General features: G+C 43.9%; 1 protein-coding gene across 1 annotated transcript in view; it reads right to left on the bottom strand.

The window, feature by feature from the left end:
- The window catches only part of LOC138969081 (SWI/SNF-related matrix-associated actin-dependent regulator of chromatin subfamily A member 5-like), a 36,539-nt gene extending 19,281 nt beyond the window's left edge, over positions 1-17,258 (bottom strand). Inside the window, exons 1-8 of the mRNA XM_070341789.1 lie at positions 17,101-17,258; positions 16,564-16,671; positions 15,566-15,747; positions 14,500-14,600; positions 13,540-13,640; positions 12,918-13,097; positions 5,932-6,087; positions 5,410-5,541 (exon numbers count right to left, since the gene is read on the bottom strand). Coding sequence (XP_070197890.1) covers positions 5,410-5,541; positions 5,932-6,087; positions 12,918-13,097; positions 13,540-13,640; positions 14,500-14,600; positions 15,566-15,747; positions 16,564-16,671; positions 17,101-17,148 — 1,008 coding nt within the window. The 5' untranslated portion in view covers positions 17,149-17,258. The remainder of the gene's footprint in view (positions 1-5,409; positions 5,542-5,931; positions 6,088-12,917; positions 13,098-13,539; positions 13,641-14,499; positions 14,601-15,565; positions 15,748-16,563; positions 16,672-17,100) is intronic.
- Positions 17,259-27,354: the final 10,096 nt, after the last annotated feature.

The raw sequence follows: 27,354 nt of genomic DNA, 5'->3' as shown, positions 1-27,354 counted from the left end.
GGCAGCGTCTAGGACCTCTGCCAGCACGCCTGAGCGGAGGACTGCCAGAGAAGTAGCCCAGGCTCTGGCTTCATGAGTTCTTGACAACTTCCTAGGAAGGACAGAATGCCCAATCCCAACTTGTCTGTGCCACCACGCATACGCTTGTTTAATAAGCGTAGAGACCCATCTTACCAAAGTGACCCGCGACAAGTCCTTGCTCCTTTCAGTGTTAACTGAGATGAAGAGCAGTTTTTGGTCCCTAGACCTAATAGGCGTGGTACGGGATAAGTAGCTGGTAAGAGTACGAACAGGACAATTGACCATATCAGGGTCACCAGACGCAAGAATCCCACTTAAAGGAGGAATGCGAATAACAGAGGAGGACAGACCATGTTTTTGGTTTTCGGCAAGGAACCCCGGCCGAAATCTTAAAACAAAAGAGCCATAGCTCTCAAAAGAAATATCCTTAGCCAGGCCTGAAAGAGCGTGCACCTCACTGCCTCTACGGCAGAGGCTAACAAAACGAGGAACAAGGCTTTACGAGTCAAGTTAGCTAAGCTCGCTGAAGCTAAAGGTTCGAAATCCGAAGAGGCTAGAAACTTGCGTACCAAAAAAAAATAAGTCCCACACGGGAAGAGGGGACTTAGCCTTCGTAAAACCAAACGCTGCCCCCTTAAGGACACTATCAATTACACCGCCCAGGTTAATGCTATGCCCTAATTGCTTCAGAGTAGAAGAAATGGCTGAGCGCCTGACTCTCAAAAAAGAAGGAGCCAAGCCCTGAGGAGCCAAACACGAGAGATGATTTGCTACATGCATAGAGCGAGGAGAAGTAGCAGTAACTCCATTCTCCGAGCACCACTTTGTCCAAGCTGACCAGTGTGACGCATAAACAGTGCTGGTCGATTCCCTGTGGGCCTTTTGGACAAAGCCTAAAGTAGCGTCTGAGGAGCCAGAACAGCGCAGCGACCTAGAAAGAAGGGAGGGCCGTCTGCGAGGCGAAGGAGGACGGGGAACCAATGTTGGCTGGGCCACCAAGGGGCCACCAACACCAAGCAAGGCTGTCCCCGCTCCGCCTTCCTGAGAACCTTTCCCAAGAGATGAAACGGGGGGAAAGCATAGGCTATCAGACGCGACCAGTTTACTTCGAGGGCGTCTGTTTCCCTCCCCTCTGGGTCTGGAAAGGGGGAGACAAAGACCTGAAGCCTGCAGGAGAATCTTGTCACAAACAGATCGACTGTAGGCTTGCTGAAATGCCACCCAGACGTTGTAGGACCTGATGAGTCAGAGTCTACTCCGTGTGCATCGTACGCGACGGGCGACTGAGGTAGTCCGCAAGAACGTTGAGTTTGCCTGGGATGTACTTCGCTGACAACAGAATAAGGTGCTGACTGCCCCAGGCAAGAATCTGACCTGACCTGACAGAAAGAGCGAGAGACAAAGTGCCTCCCTGTTTGTTGATATAGGCCGCCATGGTCGTGTTGTCTGTGCGAACCCCAATTTGTTCGTTCCTGACCATAGACAGAAACGATTGGAGTCCCAGGAAAACAGCCTCTAACTCTAGGGCATTAATGTGCCCCCCACTCTGCGTCTCGTTCCACAGACCTGACGCAGTGTGAACAGAAAGATGGGCACCCCAGCCCTCCATAGACGCGTCTGTGAACAGAAACTCGTCCGGGGGGGGGGGGGGGGCAAACGAGATTGGCACTCCCTGTGAAATCCCAGGGAGCAGCCACTGCCTCGTTGTGTGCCGAAACCAGCTTTCAAGAGAGACTACTGTCTCCCAGCCCTGAAGAGAAGGCTTCCACAGCGAACTCAGGGCAGCCTGAAATGGCCGCTTGTGGACTCTGCCTAAGGGCACAAGAGTGGCCATCGATTCCATTTGGCCAAGAAGAGAGGTCAGAACACGTATCAAGGACAGAGTACAAAACAGACTTTGCAACCTGTCCACCCTTCTCTGTGAAGGGCGTACCCGCCAATCGACGGTGTATGTCTTTGCGTGTGGAAGAAAAACAACCCCAATGCTAAAAACGTCTGTGCCAAACCTAGGCTTAGCCACATGATGGTGTTTAGTTCTTTCCGTAACCTCTTAGAAAGAAAAGCTGAAACTAAGGAATTCCTGCGAGTCCTTTGTGCTGCGCAGCGAAAGTCGCTGACAGAAGCCACTGCCTCAAGAGGTAGGCTTAGCCGGAAAAGTTCCGACTGAGAGGTTACGAGCAATGGCTCAGTGAGCCTAAAAATTTAGTCAGAATGTGAGCCCATAATTTGGACATGTTCTGGCGACTTGTCGGAAACCAAAGCTTATGACCCTGATGAGAAAGCGCAATTCCGTAAGCCGTAAAAGCTGAGATAGTTTTAACAGCTTGCCTTGTTTTTCGCCACAGAGGCAAAAAACAAAAATTGAGGCCTTAGCAACTTCACCCTAGAAGGTGAAAAATAAGAGGTATGCCGCACCAAAGATGGGCGTACATACCGCGAAGCTGCCTAAGGCAGAGGGTTTAACCCAATGTTTGTTTGCTTAGCTTCGTATCTTGCCTAAATAAAGGCCAAATGTGGCCAGCCGACGCAGATCACAGCTTCTCCCAGAAGATGAACCACAAAAAGCAAAGAGCGGAGTAGATCCGCCTCTTGTTTGCAACCTGAGCCAAGCAATGTGCCAAGAAAAGCGCTGGGAGGCTCCGCTGTTCAAAAGACTTTAGCCAAAGTAGCTAGAAGCGACATGACATCCTTCTCCCGTGCGTCACGACGAAACTCGAAGTTAACAAGAGCAGAGAAGATAGAGCTCTATAAAAAATCTTGCAAAGTTTCCGAAACAGAGGATAACTTGAAAAGATCATGTGCTTATTCCCCCAGAGACAAGAAAGAGGACTCAGTATAACATACTGTTCTACTGTAGCCGTCTTCCCTACCAGAATAGTGACAACTTTCTCTACCGCATCGTCACGAAACCTGAATGGATCTAATGACGACGCGATCAATCTCGACAGAGATCTCTGCAAAGTCTCAGAGAGAGACGATAACTCAAGCAAGCGTAAGCCAGTTACTCCAAAGACAAAAGAGAATTCTCCGAAAACGGGACTACTCTGTCTCTGCTGTATCATCTTGCCTAAGGACTGCAAGTTCCGGAAAAGTGGAACGAGGCAAGGCAAACGAGCCAATCAAATTGACTGAATTATGCAGCAGTGTAAACTTCTTAGCCAAACCAGCAGGCAAAGCTGAGGCTAAAAACAAAGAAGCACGGTAAGGCTGCGCTGAATCAGGAGCCAGACCTAGTGCTGTTAACCACGGTACAGCGTGAAACGCACCGCCACACTGCCCAGTAGTCAGTAGCATAGACAGCTCAAACGCTACCAACGGGAATTTCCGAAAACGGAACTGCTGTTTCCAGTCCTTCGCAGAACGGGAATCCCCCAAAGCGGAAGGAGGTTGGGCAACAAACCTACAAGTGTTGCCGCACCCTCCTCGAACTACCGTGAAGTAACTTCCGCCGCCAAAGCCAGTGCTAGCGGAAGTTCAACCAGTACACGGAAGTTGGCATCTTCGTCAACCTGAACAGAAGCACCAAAATCCGACTCATAATCCCGCACATCCGTGCAACAAGGCAACGAACTTCCGCCCTGACTACAATAGTCAGGCGAAGCGTCACCCAGAAGAGACGACACACGAGGGATGCGATACCCAAGCAGTGTGTCCCTAGGGACTGCTTTCCTGCCCAGAGGGCGGAAGCGGGGAATGTCACCCCCTCCTCAAAATACCGTGAAGCCACTTCCTCCGCTAAAGCCAGAGCTTGCGGAAGCTTAGTCGGTATGCGGAAGTTGACATCTTCGTCACCCTGGACGGAAGTGCCAAAATCCGACTCGTAGTCCCTCACTTCCGTGAAGTCAGGCAAGACACTTCCGCCGTGACTACCATAGTCCGACGAAGTGTCGCCCGGAAGAGACGCCCACGAGGGATTTTATACCCAAGCGGTACGTCTCTAGGGACTGCTTCCTGCCTGTAAGGCGGAAGCGGGGAAAGCTGTGAAAGCTGTGCTGCCGCACCAACTGCTCCTCTAGGGAGTGTCGGAGGACGCACTTCCCCTGTTCGGTCAGAGACCGAACGCGTGTCTGGGCTTTTCCCTCGATCTAGACGTTCACTCGATCGGAACGACGTAGACCGAGGGCCTAAGCTTTCGCGCACACGAACCGGTGTGGCTACTCTCTCCAAACCACGCACTTCGTTTTGGCCGGAGAACCCGGTTACTGGCGAAGTATAAATACCTTGATCGTCGTCAGTCCAAGAGGCCTGGGAACGCAGCAGGGAAACACCACGGCTGCCATCAAACGAGGCGTGAACGTCAGCGGACGTAAGGGAAGGCGGAACACACACCCTGGCAAGGGAACGCACACCTCCCACACCGGAAGGCAAAGACACATACCAGCCTTGGTAGACGAAAACTCGGCTGAAAGAGAGGATATCTGAGCACTCAAGGAGTGCAAAATAGCATAAACATCCTGCTTCTCGCTAACAGGACCTGAACCGGACAAGACCGGTGAAGCAGCTGAAGGCAAACTAGGCATAGCCGGAGAATTAGGTAAGTCTAACGCAACATCAAACGAGGATTTAGTCAAGGATCTGTGACTTAAATCAAAGCTTAACCTGCCGACTCTACGACTTACAAGAAGGCTTCTTTGTGAGAGAAGGCTCGGCTACTGACTTAGCATTTTTATTCTTTCCTTATCCGACATGGCGAACGGAAAAAAAGTAAACAAAGCTAAGTACTCAACCAAACCTAAGTCACAAAACGATAACAAACGACAAAAAAGCTCACCCAAACACACAGTAGGAGCAGAGGGACCGTGTGCAAGTACCAAGGCAGGGTCTGACAAAGGCAGAAGTCAGACAAACCGGCTGAAAGCCGGAGCAAAATCAAAACACGTCTGTAGACACGGACCGCTGAAGATGGAATGATTCAAAGATGGCGGCAAGGTCAGGAAGTCACGTGTGACTTTGTCCTGTTAAGGGGTCAAGGTAGCTCTTTTTTAGGGTGACCTCCCCTTGTTACCAAGGCGATGCTATTCAGCGTCCTAGCACTAAACTGAAGTAAATTGCTGTATGTGAGTTGGGATAAGATATGTAATTTAATCATACTTATTCAAAGGTACCGTCGTAAAACAACATTCACGCAATATAACACAAAGATGGACATTAAATTTGTCAAAAGCTGTCCATCCACAACAGTGACATTCAACGTGGATAATGGTGAGCCTGTCTCCCGCCAGTGCCTCAAGACTCTTGTCGGGTCTCAGTTTAACAGTTAATACAGTTAATCCCCTTCGAAGATTTAAGACATCCCCCATCCCCCACCCCCTTTTCGAGACCTCCCTATTTCAAGTTTTTCTGTTCAAGCAAAAACCAACAAAAGTGCAATCAAAATGTTACTCATACGTCTGCATTGTTGAAGACATCAGGGAGCAGGAAGTTCAGCAAGGCCCACAACTCGTGCAGGTTGTTCTGAAGTGGGGTTCCCGTCAGCAACAAGCGATTGGTCGATTTGAACTCACGCACAATTTCTGACAGCTGCAACAGAAGAAGTTACATCAGACATGAGATCGTGGAATTGTAAACAAACAAACAAAAACTCATACCCCCAGGAAAATGATTAATCATGAGGCAAACAAATCCTAATTAAAGATTTCAAGAACGCTCCCAGGAGTTTTGCAAAAGGCAAGAAATATGCCAACTGGCTGAATAATCTCACCCTTTTAGTAATTTTACATATTAACTTTTCTTGAAATTGAAAGCAAGAAGCACAAGAAGCAAAGAGTGCAGAATTTCACATTGAAAATTAGAGCACGGCACCAGACCACAAAAAGGTGAAATAGACAGCATACGAATTCAACAAATACAAATTAACATCCATTTGGAAAATGCTAAAAATTCATAAGATTTGTCAAAGCTCCAGCATACCTTTGATTTTTCATTCTTGATTCTGTGAGCCTCATCAATGCAAATGTAGCGCCAGTTGAATTTCTTGAAAACTGTTTTCTCTCTTATGCACATCTCGTATGATGTGACGCAGACGTCCCACTCTCCTGGCATCATCACATCACGGATAAAGGTGGCCTGGAAAAAAACAAAATCTTATCCAACACATTCACAATACAGTGGAACCCAACTTTTACGACCTTCAAAAATCTAACAAAATCAGGTCTCAGGAGGGAGGGTGTCTTAAAATGGGGGTAGATTAATAGAGGTTATGAACAGAAAATGTGTGGGGCGGGGATGTAGCTCAGTCGGTAGCGCGCTGGATTTGTATCCAGTTGGCCGCTGTCTTCTTCTTCTTCTTCTTCTTCTTGGCGTTCGCAGAGGTTACACAATCAGTCCAGCACTGGTGATAAATGTTGTCGTTTTCTCCAACTCCTGTCGACTGCCGTATAGTTTGGTCTGCAAGGGAGTTGGTGACGGCCACACTTCTTTTCGTTCCTCATCTAGTAAGGGACATCGCTGTAAGATGTGTTCCGCTGTTTGGTCCTCTTGACCGCAGGCACAGGTTGGTGATGGCGCCAGCTTGAACTTTCGGTTCATGTGAGCATTGAGCCTGTTGTGGCCAGTACGCAGCCTGATGAGGTTGACTTGCTGCTCTCTGGACATTGTGTGGTAGTCATCTCTGTTTGTCCTTGGCCTCATCAATGCCTTGATGATTGTCTTCTGCTCACTAAAGCTGACACTGTTTTCAGGTTGGTCTTCCACGGCTCCTTCTTTTGCCAGCTCATCTGCCCTTTCATTTCCTGGTATCCCACAGTGTGCTGGTATCCACTGGAGGACAACTCTTCTGGTTTGTCTGACCATCTGTAATGCTTTGGCCAGCTGTGGGAGTTTGTCGTTCTCTAGGGCCTGAAGGACTGAAAGGGCGTCCGAGAGGAAGACAACTTGGTAGCAAGAGTCTGCGGAGTCCTGAACGAAGGAGGCGGCCTGCATGAGAGCTTCTGCTTCTGCTTTATAGTTTGTGCAGTGTTTGCCAGTGGCAACGCTGGATGTAGCTGTATGTCCCCCAGGGAACTGGATGAGAATGCCTGCACCTCCATTGAGCACGGCGTTAGTTGCTGATCCATCGGTGTATACATGGATCCACGCCTCTTTTGGGTACTGTTCGTCGATCAGGGCTAAGGTGAGTGCCTGTCGAGCTGTGTCATTCTGATCTTCTCCTGAGGTAACATGTGGAACACTGGTGCAGATCTGGATGCCTGGTTTCTCTGTTGCCTTGGGGGTTTCCTCTTCTTCTTGAGTCAGAGGTAGAGTGTTCTGTGGAAGGACTTCCCTGTACTGTCGAGAAAGTCTCTTGCTCTCGTGTACAAAACTGCTCCGTTTAAGCCGGTTCTTGGTGAGGTTGCTCAGTCTGTGCTTCATGGGGTGGTCGGGTAGGCACTTGAGCTTCTCGGCCTGTACCATAGTCTTGGCTTCTCTTCTCTGACAGAGGGGTTGGATGGTGGTAAGCTTCTCCATTTCCTTGATGGGCGTGGATTTCATTGCACCGGTGATGAGTCGGAGGGCCTGGTTTTGCACACGGTCAAGGGTCTGCAGGTTTGTCTTGGCTGAGGTTGACCACGCTGTGGAGCCGTACTCGAGGTGGGGTCTGATTGTTCCCTGGTATACTGTCTTCAGTATCTTCTCGTTCGCTCCCCAGGTGGTACCTGCCAGCTTCCTGAGTATGGCTAGCTTGCGCCGGGCCTTCGTCTCTGCCTGTGCAATGTGTGGTTTCCAGGTCTGCCGTCTATCAAAGGTGACACCAAGGTACGTTGCTTCTTCATCCTCTCTCAGAGGAGTTCCACCAAGCCTAATGGTTCCGGCTTTCTGCTTTGGCGACAGTGTGAATAGGGTGGTGGAGGATTTCTCCTTGTTGATGGAGACGCACCAATCTTCTGCCCATGCGTTCAGCCTATCTGCCGCTTGCTGCATTCTGTAGGTGGCAGTACTTGCGTGCTCCTCCTTGCACCAGATCACAAGGTCGTCTGCGTAGAGAGCAGCTTTGATCCCCTTGGGCATCTCAGACACCAGATCGTCGATGAAGAGAAGGAAGAGTGTGGGGGAGAGGACTCCGCCCTGAGGGACGCCATGACGAAGGAGGAACTTCTTGCTTTTGGTCTGGTCGACGTTAACTCTTGCCCTGCGGTTATAGAGGTAAGAGCGAATCCACTGGTACATGTTGCTGGACACGCCTTTCCTCAGCAGTTTTACAAGGAGTCCATCTTTCCAGACCTTGTCAAAGGCCTTCTGAAGATCTATCCAGGTGACGAAGACCAGCTTCTGTTCCTGAAAGGCATCTTCAACTTCTTGCGCTAGGTAAGTGACCTGATCTTCAGTGCTGCGGAACTGTCGGAATCCAGCTTGTTCAGGGGCGAGGAGGTTCCTGGATTCCAGGTACCACCTGAGGCGCTCGTTCACAATTCTCTCCAAGGTCTTCACAACACAGCTGGTGAGGCTGATTGGGCGATAGCTGGTGGCCTTCTTTGGATCCTTCCCTTTTTTTAAGATGGGGATCATGATCGCTTCTCGCCAGAGTTGTGGTAGCGATCCTTCTTGCCAGCTGCTGTTGAAGACCTCGAGTAGCTTGTTCTCTGCTGCACTACCAAGGTGGGTTAGCATCTCGTTGGTGATGCCGTCTGGGCCAGGGGACTTCTTTGCCTTTGACTTTTTCAGAGCTGAGTGCAGCTCGTGGAGTGTGAGTGGTTGACTCATGGCGTCCACTGTCGACTGTCTGGCAGGTCTCTCTCTTTTCTCTCTTCTTGCTTCTCTCTGTTTCTCGGGGCTAACATGGAGGTTGCTCTCAGCTGCATAGCTTTCAGCAAATTGGTTGGCAGCATGCTTTCCAGTTAGCACCTTCCCGTTCTCTTCTAATGTGATCTTTCCTCTGCTGGTGTTCTCATCATTCAACTGCTTGGTGAGCCTCCAGAGCTTTCTGCCATCCTTCTCAAGGTTCAGAGAGCTTGTTTTCTCTTGCCAGCTTCTCCGTCTTGCCTGTAGCTTCTTTTTGAGAAATTTGGCTTTGGCTTCCTGGAGGCGGATGTTGTTGTTTTGTGACGGGTTGACTTCTGCTTCCCTTCTGGCGTCTGCCAGATCATCATCCAGTTCCTGCAATTCATTGCTCCAGTAGGGCTTATAGTCTCTCCTGGCACCCCTGGGAATGGACTCACGCGCTGCTCTGAGGATGCTCATGTTGAAGTCCTTCGCCACCATGTTGATGTCTCGACCCTCGACTCTGATGTCTTTGGTGAGTTCGCTGGTGCGGTGTCTAAAGAGGAACCAGTTCGCTCTTTTGTAGTTCCACCGTGGGAAGGAAGCTTCAGTGCAGGACTCCATGCCCAGGGTCAAAAAGACTGGCCGATGGTCACTTCCACCTAGCTGTTCTCCGACCTCTCTGCTGGTTAGCTGGTGCATGTCTTCCGTGCAGAAGGCTAGGTCAGGAGTTGATGTAGTGTGCCATCTTCTGGAGTAGAATGTAGGGCAGTCAAAGGGACTGTTCAAAAGGATGAGACCTTTGTCGTCCTGCCAGTTCTCCACCTCTTCTCCTCTCCGATCCAGGTGGTCATATCCCCAACTCTGTGAATGACTGTTGAAGTCACCCACCACGATGAAGTTGGAGGCCTTTGCGGGGATCGTGTCAAGGGCGAGGTGTCTATCATTGGGGCAGTAGAAGTTGACAAGATGGAATTCTGATGTCTTCGTCTGGATTCGAATCACCTGATATTCGGAGTCCTCCATGTGCGTTTCTATCAAACAGGCATTGATGTTGTTCCTGATGAGGGTCAGGATTCCTCCTTTGCTTCGGTCTGTTCTGTCGGACCTAAGGCATTGGTAGCCTCTCACTTTGAAGGACTTTTGTGGTGTCAGGTGCGTCTCCTGAATACAGCAGATGTTGATGTTCTTCTCATGCAGGATATGTGACGGTCCACCACGAAACCAGTCTTAAGTCGCAGCAGACGAAAGCGAGCTAGTTCGAGGAAAAGGCACTGAGGGTCTATCTGGGTGAAATTCACTTTTTTGCAGAAACGTGTTCTGTAGACCCCAAATTACATGACAACCAAACAAATATGCCAAAATCAATCGCTAAATAGTTAAATTATTGGATTTAAATGCAATACATTCATCAAAAAAGTCCAGCATGACATCAAAATGCCTCACTTTGACCGATAATTTGCTTAGTGTATCCCTGACAGGGCCCCAACAAGTTTGGTACCGTCGGAAAGCTTATTGCATCAGCTTTCGCGCCCTGCTGCGCAGTGGTTCAAAATACCCGTCCACTTCCTCCAAATAAGGAAACCGGCACGTAAACAAATTTTAAGATTGAACCAATCAGCTTTGTCTGCCTTCCAAAAAGGACTAGCAACGGCCTCCTCATTGGTCAAATCAGTCCAGGGGGAAGTAACACAGTATGATTTCCGTTCGCTGAACGAAACCAAAACAATGACTGACGTACGCCGATTGACAGCGCTTCTCAACTGCGATTCGCTTGAAAATAACCACGAACTCCAAGATTTGTTGTTGGATTTCTTTGCCGAAGACGTTGCTGGATTCAGTGACTCCGATTCTCATGCCGAAATATGTGACGCTTGCTGAATATGCGGACGAAGAGGAGACAGACCGTCCGCTTTTCAGTGTCAAAAACACCGTTGGCGTTTCTAATGGCACTGCATCAACTGCAAGAACACACGTAGTTGAGGCGAGTTGTAGAGGAGATGTGATGGAGGTGCATGCTGCAGTTCGTTAATTGCAACAGGGCTGTGATGTGCTCGAGAGAACTCGCCTTCGTTGCTGCAAAGCCAATGGAACTGGCTGCAAACAGATTAAAGTTCCCGACGCTGCACCCAGAAATACTCGTCGTGAATGTATCACCCAGTTTGATCCGGAGGAAATTGTAGCTCTACAGCTCTCAGTGCAAGACATGTGACATGTATAAAGGTGAGGTTGGAGGTGGTGTCAACATTGATGTGCAAGAGCTTTTGTGGTGAACAGACTGTCACAGTGGAGGAGTTCCTGTGTTTGGGATCTACATTCTGATCTGTACGTATTCCTATTCGATGCCAACAAAGTGATTGATACAAGTAAGTTGATTTTGCTCAAGTGTTTGTCAAACTAATGGACAAAAACGTAGGTGAGATGCATGTAACCTCTTTATTCCTGATAATGACAGTGAAAATGTTTGCTGATGTGTATGACCTGTATTTGACCGTTTTCCTCCACATGTATGATGTAAACAAAGCCTTCAAAAATGGTGATAATTGTTCTTTTAACCCTTCGTTTTGCATTTAAATGATGCATGAAAGATCAAAGTACACTTGTGCAACATTTGGAAGGGTGAGGTTAATTTTCAACCCCCGTTGCTAAGGAAAATGTGAAGCTGGTGCCTTCCAAAACTTTCAAGCCCGATTTCTCAAAATGGCCGCCGGTCAACTTCTTTCATAAAAATGGCCGTAATATCGTTATTTATTGACCTAGAGCTTTAATTTTTTTTTCTAAACATCCAGGAAAGACTAACAATTTCAAAATAATAACTAACTCAAATCATCCAAATTTCGACTTAAGACTGATTTTGTGATGGACTGTCACATATGCTCCAACTCTGTCTTCTTGTTCAGGATACTTTCTGCGTTCCAGTGCATGACCTGAAAAGGTCGCTGCTGACTGGGTTTCTTCCTGGTTGTGGTGGTGCCAGTCACTTTCCTCCCGCGTCCCCTGGCGTGACAAGACGGACGGGAGGGACCTCCAGTAGTTGGGGCTGGGTCCCTTTGAGGCATGGGACCCGACGCTGCTCCACCCTGGGGGGTCCTCAATGGGCGAGCGCCATTTCCATCTGTGCTGGTTGATTGTGTCATCATTTGCGTAAGTGCGTGTACCCGTGGTTTGTTAGAATGCGCCGTGCGGCCCGGGGTCCTCCGTCTTCAGCATTCGGGGTTTTCTGTCGGGGTTACCTCACCCTTAGCTCATGGCCCGTACGTCCTACCCTGAGAGCACAGGGGGGAGGATTTGCCGGGATCCCACCCGGAGCCAGTTTGGTCCGCGGCCGCAAGCGGCTGATCTCCATATCTGAAGATCGTTCCCCTATCCGCCACCCGGGGACGCGCTGGGTTGGGGGTGGTCGCCCCACTGAAAATCCCACACTGGGTTAAGAAAGATCAGCCTGTCCCAGGTTGGCCGCTGTCAGCGTGAGTTCGTCCCCACGTTCGGCGAGAGATTTATTTCTCAGAGTCAACTTTGTGTGCAGACTCTCCTCGGTGTCCGAACACCCCCGTGTGTACACGCAAGCACAAGACCAAGTGCGCACGAAAAAGATCCTGTAATCCATGTCAGAGTTCGGTGGGTTATGGAAACACGAAAATACCCAGCATGCTTCCTCCGAAAACGGCGTATGGCTGCCTGAATGGCGGGGTAAAAACGGTCATACACGTAAAATTCCACTCGTGCAAAAAAACACGAGTGTACGTGGGAGTTTCAGCCCACGAACGCAGAAGAAAAAAAAATAAAGAAGAACAGAAAATGTGAAAAAAAACAAGGTCTTACAAGGGGGGTTCCACTGTATCAAGACCACTTCAGTTATACAATTTTTTTTAAATACAGTGTGCAAAATTTCTCCCAAATAGTGTGGTTACTGTTTGGATAACTTTAACATCTTTAATTCACAGACCAAATGTTTCAAACTAAGGACCATTTTCTATTGCAAAGGATTTATAACTATTGTTTTTATGAACAATTTCAACCATATAATTAAAAGACTCTCACACGACTGTCATCTTGTGTTTGTCTGAACACACAGAACAATAGGGACAGATATCTACAACATCATGGTCTGAAGGCTATCAACTCACACAAAATATCCATGTTTAAAAGTTTACTGTAAAAGCATGCAACAAAGACCACCCCATCCACATTATGCGTGGCTAACACAATACAACACTCACCCTCTGTTCAGCATCACCAATGAGACAGACAGCTCGCAGGGAGGGTACCCATCGCTTGAACTCGGCCATCCAGTTGGCCAGGGTGGATTTGGGACAGATGACCAGATGGGGGGACGGAATGTTGCGATAGTGTTTCATGTACCCCAGCAGCGAGATTGTCTGCAGTGTCTTTCCCAAACCCTGTGATACAGAGATTCTTCCTGCCTTAGGGATGTCTCATTCAAATTTCAACCTTATGACAGCTAGGGGTTGTATTCCAGTAAAATTTATCAAAACACAAAGCAGATGCTAGTAATAGTATCAAATTAACAATTTCACCTAAAACACACAGCAGTATCAGAGCTTAACTCAAAAATGCAAAATGGTATTATGTATGCCCAAAGGAGCACAAACCAACCAGTCATTCATGCAGACATACCAGAGGCAGGAAAAAAAGATCTCAGACTGAATAGCGTAACAGTTGTTTTTTAAAGTACTGACAAGTACATCAGAAGCATGAAGCAAGAAAACAAGCATCAAGTAATTTACTCACAGAGCAACGTTTACTCTAAATAAAATCCTGAAACTATTCCATTCAGAAGAGCTTGTTATCACAACTCTCAACATGTAAAAAATAAATCACCATTTCGTCAGCCAGAATTCCGTTGATTCCATTTTCATAGAGGGAGATCATCCAGTTGAGACCCCGAACCTGGTAATCTCTCATTTCACCTCCCTTGACAACTGTCAACACAGCAGCAAAACATGGCTAGAGGCTCACCAGCAAAACTGAGGCAAGTCATGAGAAATGAAGCTCGAGATGAATTACTATTTCAATTTCATACAGATTCAATACAGTGCAGAAGCCCAGGAAAGATGTCAGTGATAACCTTATATAAGAGAAGATAGTTTTGATACAGGAGCAATAAATTGTACAATGGAACACCAACCATCTTAAGACCCCCCCTCCCCCTCACTTTAAGATTCCCTCCCTTTTAAGTCTGTTTGCTTGGATTTTCTGTTCAAAACCTCTGTAAATTTACCTAATTTAAAGAATCCCTCCATTTTAAGACCTGAATATTAAAGATTTTTGAAGGTCATAAAAGGGGGGGGGGTTCCACAGTACCAATAAACAACTTGTATTGCGACCACTTCCTACTGTTTTTGGAAGCCAATGTACAAAACCATTTAACTTTTCTAACCATCAAATCACATCTAATCACATTTTCATTTCATTTTCATTTTCATTACTTTATGTCCCATCGCTGGGAAATTCGGGTCGCTTCCTCCCAGTGGAAAGCTAGCAGCAACGGAGTCGCGCTACCCAGGTGTCTGCGTGTTTAGGTGTATTCAGCCACCTGCACTTATGGCAGAATGACCAAGGTCTTTTACGTGCCATTGTGATGACACGGGGGTGGGACATGGCTTCCGTCTCTGGGTCTGCACATAAAGTTGACCCGTGTCCGTCCCGGCCCGAATTCGAACCTGCGACCTTTCGATCACAAGTCCAGTGCTCTACCAACTGAGCTACCGGGCCCCAGCTGAATAGGTAGAGTATATAGTCCACCTATCTGCACTACTTGCAACAACAAAGAGTGCTCACATGAAGGGGATTTCTCAAAGCGCAAAAGAACATCCCTCGTCTTGCGACATTCGGAGAGTAACTCTTCGTCTTCTTCCTGCTCTGTACGTCTGTGTCGATGACTGCAAACACAGAAGTATGAGATTTTACAGTCAAAAATAGCATAACTGAAAATGATTATGATGATAAAACTACCAGCGTTAGTTTTTAAATACCACTTGCATAATCTTTTCTTCTAAATGATTCTGTTTCTAACAAAAATATTGCCGGGTCTTAGTCTTTGGGCAAAACTTCAATATTTTGTCTGTCACAATATCAGATAGTGTTGTAACAAGTGTACAAAATTGAGAGAAATCAATCCGATATTCTTTATGATACAGAATGTTGTCCCCCGAAAGCGGCGTATGGCTGCCTAAATGGCGGGGTAAAAACGGTCATACACGTAAAATTCCACTCGTGCAAAATACACGTAGTGTACGTGGGAGTTTCAGCCCACGAACGCCGAAGAAGAAGAAGATACAGAATTTTGAATATGATGACACACCAAGATACAGATGAATGAGTTGGGTTATGACCAATCAATTACAACCACAGGACCTATTTTGGAAGTGGTATTAATCCCTGGTTAACGTTTGTTGTAATGATGTGTTTCTTGAATTATTATAACGTGTCTTTCCGATATGGCTGGAAATAGCTCAATTACATGTTTTCGTAGGCTTTAGTTAGATCAGTTTCTCAATTTGCATTGTACATATTTACTGGAACATCGATTTTAACCCAAAAATGACACAATGTCAAGCAGAGTCCCCACAATCATATATCAAAACATGAAAACAATTGACAAGGAATTTTGTTCACAGACCTGCAAAACGTACCATTACATCCGTGTTAAAAAATGGCATCAGAAGAGATAAAAGTGATCGTACTCTGAAAATTAGACACGTTGAGTGATATGAAAGAGCTGTTTTCAAGTGTTCATCTGCCTCGTTCAAAAATAGATTTAAGAAGATTACCTTCAGGACGTTTAAAATTATGATATTCTTGGAAAATTCTTTGCATTCGGGTGAAACATCAAGAGTCTACTCACTCTCCAGCTGTCAACAGTTTGGATTTTTCATCAATCTTTTTTGCAACACGCGGTCGCCCAGGTTTCATCTTCAGGGGGCTTGTTGGTCCCCCACCTCCTGCTGCAGCGCCCGTCGACATGAAATGGGCAAACAGCTCTGTCTGTTGCAGGAGGAAGTTGAACCTGTTGCTGCGATTTTCTTGCTGTAAAACAAAGTATAATGAAAATTGAATGTGAAGTCAATGGTTATTTGCCCTACAGGTGACACTCAAGAATTGCCACTCAAGTACGCAAATGACAGACCTTGATTATTAAATTATTTCTCAAATTGGCCACCACCGCCATTGAGGATGTTACAAATACAATTGAATTTCAATTTCCTGGTGGTTTCTCAACCACAGATAAACTCAGTGTACATTTTACACAGGCTACAAGGCACTTCCTACATCGCCAGCAGAGAAACAACAACTGAACAAGTGTCGCCCACCCATGTTCAGTCAGACCCGATGTTCTGTACATGACATGTATACCTGAAGCTTCCATTACAGGTGATTGTAATTCTTCCAGTATGGTTCAAGTTCAACTGCACAGGGCACTTGGGACAATGCAAATGCTGATTGGTACTACATAGACATACTCCATTGGTATTAGATGAAGATGACATTTCAACTACCCAAATACTAAGTAATACTATTTAGGCTATTAATTATTATGTATCTCTAGTCTAACTATAGTTCTAACCAAGATGTCTTGATAGATTTAAATACTACATTTCCCTTACAACAGACCCTATTGATAATGATATTCCAAGCTCTCATATTTGTAAACTCTCGCAAATTTAAAATCATAGCAAAGCATGTGGTACGGCTATCTCGCGAGAGCTGCAAAGGCCGATATTGGAAGTTCTCGCAGATTTCGAAGCATAACAAATAGCATGTCTCACGAGAGCTGCTCAGATATCGAAAAGGTCAATAGTTGTTTCCCTTCCATTATATGCATTCACAAGCACCTGTACTTACAATTTTCGCTTCATAGCCACAATCTTCTCCTTCTCCTCCACCGCTTGCACTGGCTCCACTGGCTTTGGGAGGAGTTTTCAGTAACACAGATGGTCCCGGGAATGATAGCTAGAAGAAATATGACACAGTTCAATGAATGCAAAAGCATAACACATCCTACGATTGACAAGTGTTTGGATATGAACGGATATTTATTATCAAATAATCAGTCATAAGAAAGTGTTAAAACTAAACTAAAAAACGTCTTTTCACTCCAACGCTCACCCAATCATTGAATGATGAATCAACAAAGATTCACCAACTAAACGATCGAATATGTACACTTTCTCAACTACAAGCCTTTTAAAATACACACATTTCAATACATGTATAGACATTTACTGCATGCTGCGAGATATTTAGCTGTTCTTAGAACATTACTACCAAATACCCCTACATACTACTTTCACAACAATCACAATGAACAATGCCGGTCTTTTCAATCTCATGCATCGCACTTCAATCTTTATCATTTCCTACACAAAGAAGGATCCAAACCTGTTGTTCCATCGGCTCCTCAGGACTATCAGGCTCTGAGTCCGACATTGTGCAAGTTTTCAGTTAAAATTCGCCCATGTAAGCTTGATTGTGAAAATAACTGTTGTCCCCAGAAAATTCTTTGGCGGGGGAAATCTAATGGCAAACCACGGCCATGCTTGTACTCTTTGACCCAAATTAAAGGTCGGTGTTTTCTCAAAACCTGTTTTACTACACCTAAGAAGTGCAACATTTCCTCAAAATAATATTTGCTTGTAATTTCTATTTCACTGTTACTTAATCTGAATTATGTTCTCAACAAAAATTGTATTAACCATTTATTTTGAGATTATAATGTTAAGCGGATGTTCGACTTGGTTTACCCAAGCAAAAAACTATCGTGTGTGTAGACCACCTCTCTCGTTTCCCGTCACTTTGTCTTTGATTGGGCCTCAATGAACTCTGCCAACCATCACTCAACAAAGCCTGCATACAACATCACCCTCAAACACCCTCTACATCCGAGTTGTTCAAAGTTGTATTTGTTTGTTCGTTTATTTGTTTTCTTGACTGTTTTAGTTCCTGTCAACAGTTTCCATTTCCGCATTCATTGTTTGGACTCTTTGCTGGAATACTTTTTTTTATGTCGTTCTTTTAATTCCACATGTATATTATTCCAACGAATCTGTTAAAATGTTAACAAAAAGTTGTTGATGTTTTAAATGCCAATCATTCACATGTTTCATCGGAAGGAGAAACAAGTCGCGTAAGGCGAAAATACAACATTTAGTCAAGCTGTCGAACTCACAGAATGAAACTAAACGCAATGCATTTTTTCAGCGTAGCATCGTCAGTCCACCGCTCGTGGCAAAGGCAGTGAAATTGACAAGAAGAGCGGGGTAGTAGTTGCGCAGAGGATAGCACGCTTTTCTTTATCTCTATTCTTCTTAACTTTCTGAGCTTGTTATATTTAGTCAAGTTTTGACTAAATATTTTAACATCGAGGGGGAATCGAAACGAGGGTCGTGGTGTATGTGCGTGCGTGTGTGTGTGTGTGCGTGTGTGTGTGTGTGTGTGTGTGTGTGTGTAGAGCGATTCAGACTAAACTACTGGACCGATCTTTATGAAATTTGACATGAGAGTTCCTGGGTATGAAATCCCCGAACGTTTTTTTCATTTTTTTGATAAATGTCTTTGATGACGTCATATCCGGCTTTTCGTGAAAGTTGAGGCGGCACTGTCACGCCCTCATTTTTCAACCAAATTGGTTGAAATTTTGGTCAAGTACTCTTCGACGAAGCCCGGGGTTCGGTATTGCATTTCAGCTTGGTGGCTTAAAAATTAATTAATGACTTTGGTCATTAAAAATCTGAAAATTGTAAAAAAAAATAAAAATTTATAAAACGATCCAAATTTACGTTTATCTTATTCTCCATCATTTGCTGATTCCAAAAACATATAAATATGTTATATTCGGATTAAAAACAAGCTCTGAAAATTAAATATATAAACATTATTATCAAATTTTTATTTTCGAAATCAATTTAAAAACACTTTCATCTTATTCCTTGTCGGTTCCTGATTCCAAAAATATATAGATATGATATGTTTGGATTAAAAACACGCTCAGAAAGTTAAAACGAAGAGAGGTACAGAAAAGCGTGCTATCCTTCTCAGCGCAACGAATACCCCGCTCTTCTTGTCAATTCCACGTGCACTGCCTTTGCCACGGGCGGTGGAGTGACGATGCTACGAGTATACGGTCTTGCTGCGTTGCGTTGCGTTCAGTTTCATTCTGTGAGTTCGACAGCTACTTGACTAAATATTGTATTTTCGCCTTACGCGACTTGTTTAATCTAAACATATCATACCTATATGTTTTTGGAATCAGGAACCGACAAGGAATAAGATGAAATTGTTTTAAAATTAATTTCGGAAAATTAATTTTAATCATAATTGTTATATTTTTAATTTCCATAGATTCTTTGTAATCCGAATATAACATATTTATATGTTTTTGGAATCAGAAAATGATGCAGAATCAGATAAAATAGTTTTTTGATCGTCACTTTTATAAAAAAAATTAAGTAGAAGTGCAACGCCAAGGCACTGCATACCCCAGCGAAAGACAAACCTCTCTCTCTCTCTCTATCTCTCTCTCTCTCTCTCTCTCTCTCTCTCTCTCTCTCTCTCTCTCTCTCTCTCTCTCTCCGTCTCTCTCTCTCTCTCTCTCTCTCCGTCTCTCTCTCTCTTTCATCTTCTCTTACTCACTCTCTGTCAGGCTGTCTGTCTGTTTGTCTGTTTGTCTGTCTGTCTGTTTCTGTCTCTGCCTCTATCTGTCTCTGCCTCTATCTCTCTCTCCCTTTCTCTCTCTCTCTCCCTCTCTCTCTCTCTGTAACTACACTGACACTCACTGACACGAACACACACACACGCACACACACACACACACACACGCACACCCTGACACACAAACACACACACACACACACACTGACACACACACATACACACCCCAAATTACACACGTACACACATACACACTCACTCACTCACTCTCTCACACACACTTCATACACACAAAACACACCCCCATACTGCGTTCAAGAGTAGGTTGAAGACTCAGTTCTTCCCGTAGCTGCATGGCTGCGACTTTCATGTTCGACGTGATGTGTTGTGCCCCAAAAGACATTCTTGTGCCGCTGTGCTCTGTCCCGGAGAGGTGTTTTCTTTGTGTTTAATATTATTTTGTTTGGACCTAGCTATTGATGTGTACATTGTTGTTAAACAGTTGTTTGTTGTATGTTTATCGGGGTTTGCTAGTGTGTGATAGGGTTCGTGTCCGTCTGTAGATGTTAGTTTTTACATTTAGTCAAGTTTTGACTAAATGTTTTAACATCGAGGGGGAATCGAAACGAGGGTCGTGGTGCATGTGTGTGTGTGGTGTGTGTGGTGTGTGTGTGTGTGTGTGTGTGTGTGTGTGCGTGTGTGTAGAGCGATTCAGACCAAACTACTGGACCGATCTTTATGAAATTTGACATGAGAGTTCCTGGGATTGATATCCCCGAACGTTTTTTTCCTTTTTTTGATAAATACCTTTGATGACGTCATATCCGGCTTTTTGTAAAAGTTGAGGCGGCACTGTCACGCCCTCATTTTTTAATCAAATTGATTGAAATTTTGGCCAAGCAATCTTCGACGAAGGCCGGACTTCGGTATTGCATTTCAGCTTGGTGGCTTAAAAATTAATTAATGACTTTGGTCATTAAAAATCTGAAAATTGTAAAAAAAATTATATTTTTCTAAAACGATCCAAATTTACGTTCATCTTATTCTCCATCATTTGCTGATTCCAAAAACATATAAATATGTTATATTTGGATTAAAAACAAGCTCTGAAAATTAAATATATAAAAATTATTATCAAAATTAAATTGTCCAAATCAATTTAAAAACACTTTCATCCAAAAACATATAGATATGATATGTTTGGATTAAAAACACGCTCAGAAAGTTAAAACAAAGAGAGGTACAGAAAAGCGTGCTATCCTTCTCCGCGCAAGTACTACCCCGCTCTTCTTGTCAATTTCACTGCCTTTGCCGTGCGCGGTGGACTGGCGATGCTACGAGTATACGGTCTTGCTGCGTTGCATTGCGTTCAGTTTCATTCTGTGAGTTCGACAGCTACTTGACTAAATGTTGTATTTTCGCCTTACGCGACTTGTTTTTTGTTAGTCCTGTGTTGACAACTCTTCGACAAACGCTTAGAACTGTACCCACGGAATACGCGCGATATAAGCCTCATATTGATTGATTGATTGAACAAACATTGCAAATTTCCAGAAGCTGCAATCTAAAACGACCTATCTCTGATTCTAGCAAACGATCTCTCCAATGTTTAACACAAAATCAGCAAACTCTCCTGTCACATAGAACGTCCATTGTATAGTGCAATGTTGAAATGAAGTTACCGGTCTGAAACATTTAGTCGTTTCTTCTGAGACAATCCTTGTTCTCTTATCTACAGATTTACCGCAGTCTTCACCACGCGAATTCACAACAGTCAGACTTTCGAACATGTATACAATCTACGTAGGCAAGTATGATACGTCATGACGTCATAGGATTCCTAGCATATTGACGTAATGCTAAACATCCGGTTATCCCGAGTTTTCTCCGTAATACATGTCCGTGGGTTTTTCAATGTTCGGTTATTTCCGTGGCTTCATGCGGAAAGGGAACCGTCGTCTGCAATCAACGACATGGACCATTCTGGTCCAGTGCTGACAAAAACATGATTTTAACACAGAATGTAATGTCAGAATAGCTATATAAACGCTATTGTGTTTTAATCGTAGCAATGGGGTCCGATATTTAGACGAGACAACTATAATGCCGACGAGTCGGAGACTAAGAATAAAGTAAAAGAATAGGGACTATTTGAATGACGCGCATTTGACACTCTGAGTGATTAGGCTGAAATGAAATTGCCTACAAAATGTCGTCTGCATGACTGCATGTTCGACCCGTGTTGGTCGTTGTATAAATAGCTTAAACAATGACAACTCGTTGATTACTGGAAAATAAACCACTCGTGGGTATTTGCAGCCGCTTGGTAATTCACTCGTGGTTTATTTTCCCTCCGCACACTCGTGAATTACCAAGCGGCTGCAAATACCCACTCGTGGTTTATTTTCCAGTAATCAACTCGTGGTCATTGTTTAAGCTCTATGTAACTATTGGTCATTCTGGATGAGTCCATCTCTCGACAGAGGGGGGCTCGCGTGCTCCAACATTATAATGAGCCAGTACCAAATGCTGCAGAAAAAGTGTAAACAGGTTTTCTGCAGTAAAACAACAGCACCGTTTTACTGCAGCATTCTTGATTTCAATTTTACTGCAGTAAAATGTTTTGCTCCAGAAAAACCCGTTGCTTCGGCGAAAGATGACATTATGCAGAAATGCTGCAGAAAAGACAGTTTTTCTCCAGCATTTCTGTTTTCTGCAGAATAACTGAATAATGCCAAAATTCTGAAGAAAAAGTGTAAAACAGTTTTTCTGCAGTAAAACAACATCACCGTTTTACTGCAGCATTCTTGATTTCAATTTTACTGCAGTAAAACTGTTTTACTGCAGAAAAAAACGTTGCTCTCGCGAAAGATGACATTATGCAAAAATGCTGCAGAAACAAACAGTTTTTCTCCAGCATTTCTGTTTTTCTGCAGAATAACTAAATGAAGTCATAATCCGCTAAGGATATATGTTTGTGCACTAGGCTATGCTAACTTGGTTTTTCAGTCTGTCTCCAGAGCTAGTGTCTATTTTGGACATGACCTGGTTATATGCAAAAAATTCACTAGGCCTCCAGAATGAACATTTTATAGAAGCAAACTCACGAAGATCGACACGCACGAGCTTTTGACGAAGGCGAATCTGGCAGTCCCTAGTGTTTACATTTTGAGTTGGCAAGTTACATTTTTAGAACTAATGTTATTATTTCTTTCTGATGAAATCTAAGAATACTTCCAACATGTGTGCATTCGCAACACTCGGCGGAAGGATAGAAACGAGTGAAGATTGTTTGTGATACTTTCAGGTCTGAATGTGCCAACTGTGTCAGAGTCTGTGTGGAGATGGAGAAAGTGGAGGAATGGAACTGCTGCACAGAGTCTACTAAAATTATGAAGAAGCTGAACTGTCCCAGGCAGGTATGTATTACGTTTTACTTGGCATTAATTTAATTACATTTTTTCAATGAAAAGAGCAAAGGAAAAGTGTGACTATTTTGCAACATTGATGCAGAGGTTATTCATTACTATAAATAGTCTGTAAAGCCTTAACTTCATAATGTCTGTTCGAAGTTTAGTTCTTACACTAATTTCATAGTTAACCATAAGTTATAACAATACTGTTATGTTTGCAGACCTCCCGAAAAAAAATGGTATTACATGCATCACGCAGCTCCCATCATTTGAAAGCGTCTGCCTAAACACGGATATGCTGGAGACGGCATATTACCAGTACCGGGAGGAGCATGGGTTTTTACAGGCTACTCTTAAGGAGTAAGTGACACACCTATCTTTCTTTACCAAGCATGTGCTTGTCACATCATCGTGATGTGTTGGCAGATACTTTTAGGTCTGTTCCACATGACAAATGTACCCCGTACACCCATCCATTCACACACCTGAAGAAGAAGGTGACAGAAGATTTTTTTTAATTTGCAGGTTTAAAGCAATCCTTGTTTTTCATGTCTTAAAACAATTTTCTTCTCACAAAGTTGAAAGTTGGTCCATTAAAAAAAAAACCCATTAAATTAAAAGATAAGACATACAAGTGCACACATAGTATTTCCTCTTCTTGTCGATCACGCGTCTATATTGTGATGTGTTTGACATGGTATGATGCATATAATATAACGCATAAAATTATTTTACCAGCAAAATAGATGGTTTCAGCAGCAAATAGGAAGGATTGAGCAGCGAATGTGAAGCAGCAAATTGGATGAATTCAACAGCAGAATAGATGAATTGAACAGCCAAGCAGATTTATTTGACAGTAAAAAAGATGAAAAATCCTGCAAAATGAGAACAGCAAAAAGGATGAAAAAACAGCAAAATGGACACAAATCAGCAAAATAGTAATAAAAATTGAAGAAAAAGTTCATACAGAAAATGGACAAAAACATGAAATCGCATTCACTCTATTTGAAAAAAATCAACACACACACACACACACACACACACACCACCTTGCACCACCACCAAACAAAGGAATGTGAGAGAATGCCCATGCAGAGCGCTAGCAGCAAGTACACCAGACCTACTGACGAATGAGAGCTGGTTTTGCCCACAGAACTTATATTATAATGTAAGTTCTGTGGTTTTGCCAGCTTAGGTCGTCCCCTATTTCACTTCTCTCCCAGGGGGACGGTCTTTGCCTGTGCTGGTCCGTTGTTTCTGCCATTCCCTGGCCATTCCCCTACACCTTTTTGCTGGTGGCAATTCTTCATTTTCACTGGATGATGCCTCTTGGGAGATGAGGTGGATGGTCTCAAACTCAGTGTCATCCATACTTGACAAACTGTGTTGAAACTGTGTTGCACTTACATGCAGTTGCCCCACAGTAGTTCAGATGTAGTCACAAGAAGTTCAGTATCAGTCTCAGTAATAAAACGTGCCGTAATAAAGTACATGTCAACCCACAATTGCTAAAAGGCGAACAAAGCTCAGGTGAATAAGACCCAGATACAACTCTGATTACAGTTCCAGGGCCGGACTACCGGGGGGGTTATGGGGGTTGCGCAACCCCCCCCCCCTAGCCTAAACATGTACCTTACTTATTTCATTTTTTTTATTATTGCTTATTTTATGCCGTTTCATGCAAGGAGCGACCATTTTCCTATCTCAGAATATGACCTACCCGTCAGCTTCAGGGGGCTTCGCCCCCTGACCCCCACAACGAGGGGGTGGGGGGTGGGTTCTAGGGTTTCCAGACCCCCCCCCCCCCCAGCCAAAAAATAAAAATATTGAATGAGGTATGCATTTCTTTATTTTACATTGAGTTTCAATTTTTGGGGTATTAATCAGTGACAAAATCTGCTGCCTGAAACTGGTAATGATCATCCTCAGAATGCACCAGATTGCACCATTTTGCATCCTTTTTTTCAAAATTTTCCGGGGGGGCATGCCCCCGGACCCCCCTAGCAAGCTAGGCGCGAAGCGCCTTCACACCCATATCTTCACAATATACTTTTGAAAAAAACCAGTCATAAAATGAACTGATCCGCCCCTGCCGCCAGGGGGGACATCCCCCTGGGCCACCACTGGCAACCCCCCCCTCCTCTTTGCCTAGTCCGGCCCTGAGTTCATATGTAGTCACGTTTGTTGAATTCATGTAATCTGCTGCTGTGATCATCTATTCTGCTGCTGTGACCATCAATTCTGCTGTCAGTTGTATTTTCTTGCTGGTAAAGTATCTAATTTGCAGTTTAAATATCATCTCAGCTGTTCAAACAGCAAATCTGCTGGTTAACCATCTTTTTTGCTGCTAAAATATCCAATTTGCTGCTAAGTATATTTTTTGCTGCCAAAAATATTTATCGCAGCTAATTTGCTGTTGAAACCCATCTTTTTTGCTGCTGGTCCATCTAATTTGCTGGTCCATTAAATCCCTGCCAAACTGCCATAATATATTATATACAAACCAGTAAATATTATTTTGTTATCCTCGGATCTCTCCACACTGAAGTCCAGAAGTGAATAATAGATTCATAGTTTATACACTTTGTGTGAAACAAGATCAACATAATGCTGGAAAGAAACACATTTTGGAAAGTAGATTTTAAACATAATTAACTAGGTAAAATGAAAGATTTACATGGATCTTGTCATACTGTCACACACACACACACACACACACTGACACCCAGCCATGAAACAAGCCATTCTATCAATTCACGAAAAATAAGTGTTCTTCCCCCCACTTTCCACACCTTTTGTAGGAACACCCTGCCGGACTATGCAACACACACTTATGTCACAGATTTTGTGATTATTTTTCAGGAAGTACCGCTACATAGGATTCTGACAGCTTGTGAGGTGGTGCCATGGTGTGCTAGGGAGGAAAATCAGGATACCTTTACCTTCATGTGGAGTACGGGCCATCAGATATGCATTTCCGTCTGATGTACTACAGAGGTTTTGAGTGGTCTGAGCTTGAATGAAAATGGTAACATGAAAATGTATTTATAATCTAATGCATCACTTATGAAATAAAAGAGTAAAATCTGTAATTCCTTGCAAGTGCATTTTGTTCAGTATTGTCGTTGGTGTCAACATCAGCGGGGAAAAGTGGGATCAGTTTGGTTATCTTGTACTGTATGGTGCTGCAGCTTCTTATCGGTAGGTGGTGATATGCAGCGGCCCAAAAGTCAGGTTTGTCACAAAATTCCTCTGGGAAGGAAGCTTCAAAGGCACCTGGATCCTTTGTCAGCTTCTCAAACAGACGTTGAAGCAATCTTGACACGTGACCTGTAAATGTAACAGTGGATAGCTCAGGATGAGATAGTCGTGAAAAGGCATTATTAGCACGGAACCAAGTACAGCTTTTATGCTTGCAAAAATGCATTTTAGGAAGAATGCAGCAGTTCTAGCGAATACCCAACTGAACAAAATCTGTTAATCCTTTAAATGTAATATTTCTCTCTCTGTCTTTTCCCTCTTCAGTTGTGTGTGTGTGTGTGTTTGGGTAAATTGCAAAAGGCAGTGAAATTAACGAGCCTAGCTGTTTAGTGCGGTAGTGGTTGCGCTGTGCTGCATAGCACGCTTTTCTGTACGCTTTGTTTTAACTTTCTGAGCGTGTTTTTAATCCAAACATATCATATCTATATGTTTTGGGAATCAGGAACCGACAAGGAATAAGATGAAATTGTTTTTAAATCGATTTTGGAAATTTTATTTTAATCATAATTTTTATATTTTTAATTTTCAGAGATTGTTTTTAATCCGAATATAACATATTTATATGTTTTTGGAAACAGAAAATGATGAAGAATAAGATAAACGTAATTTTGGATCGTTTTATAAAAAATAATTTTAATTACAATTTTCAGATTTTTAATGACCAAAGTCATTAATTAATTTGTAAGCCTCCAAGCTGAAATGCAATACCGAAGTCCGGCCTTCGTCTAAGCATGCTTGGCCAAAATTTCAATCAATTTGATTGAAAAGTGAGGGTGTGACAGTGCCGCCCAGACCTGTTTACCCCCATAAGTGTTTTGGAGTAATGCTCAGCCCCAAAAATAGTAATCCTGGCACAAAAATAGTAATCATCCAGCATTCGTCGCCAATTACAACGCACATGACAACTGTGACTGCGAAACGCAATCATGCACATATATCCATCATTCACAAACCAAACACATCAGTCAGTTTTTGTAGTCATCATAATTTCAACGAAGATCACATCAAAAGCACATGCATCACTGATTCTTTTTCTTTTGCTCGTAGTAGGCTTTTTTCAGTGTGTCAAGCGCTTCTCTACTGTACTTGCGCTTGCCGAATGAGTGAGGGCGAGACTTCACCACTAGAATAAGGCTCTCCAGCGTCTTATCAGACAGACATGATCTCTGGTCAGTCCTGTGCTTTTTCACCCCATTTTGCCATTGAAAAAACAATGCCAAACATGTGAATTGATAAAAAAAAAAAAAAAAATAATTTTTATTTATTTTTTTTTTTACATTTTTTTTATTTATGAAAATCGTAGTCTTGACAC

The sequence above is a fragment of the Littorina saxatilis genome, linkage group LG6 (genome assembly GCF_037325665.1).
Source record: "Littorina saxatilis isolate snail1 linkage group LG6, US_GU_Lsax_2.0, whole genome shotgun sequence".
In the NCBI taxonomy this organism is placed as follows: domain Eukaryota; kingdom Metazoa; phylum Mollusca; class Gastropoda; order Littorinimorpha; family Littorinidae; genus Littorina; species Littorina saxatilis.
This window is presented reverse-complemented; position numbering and strand designations above follow the sequence as displayed.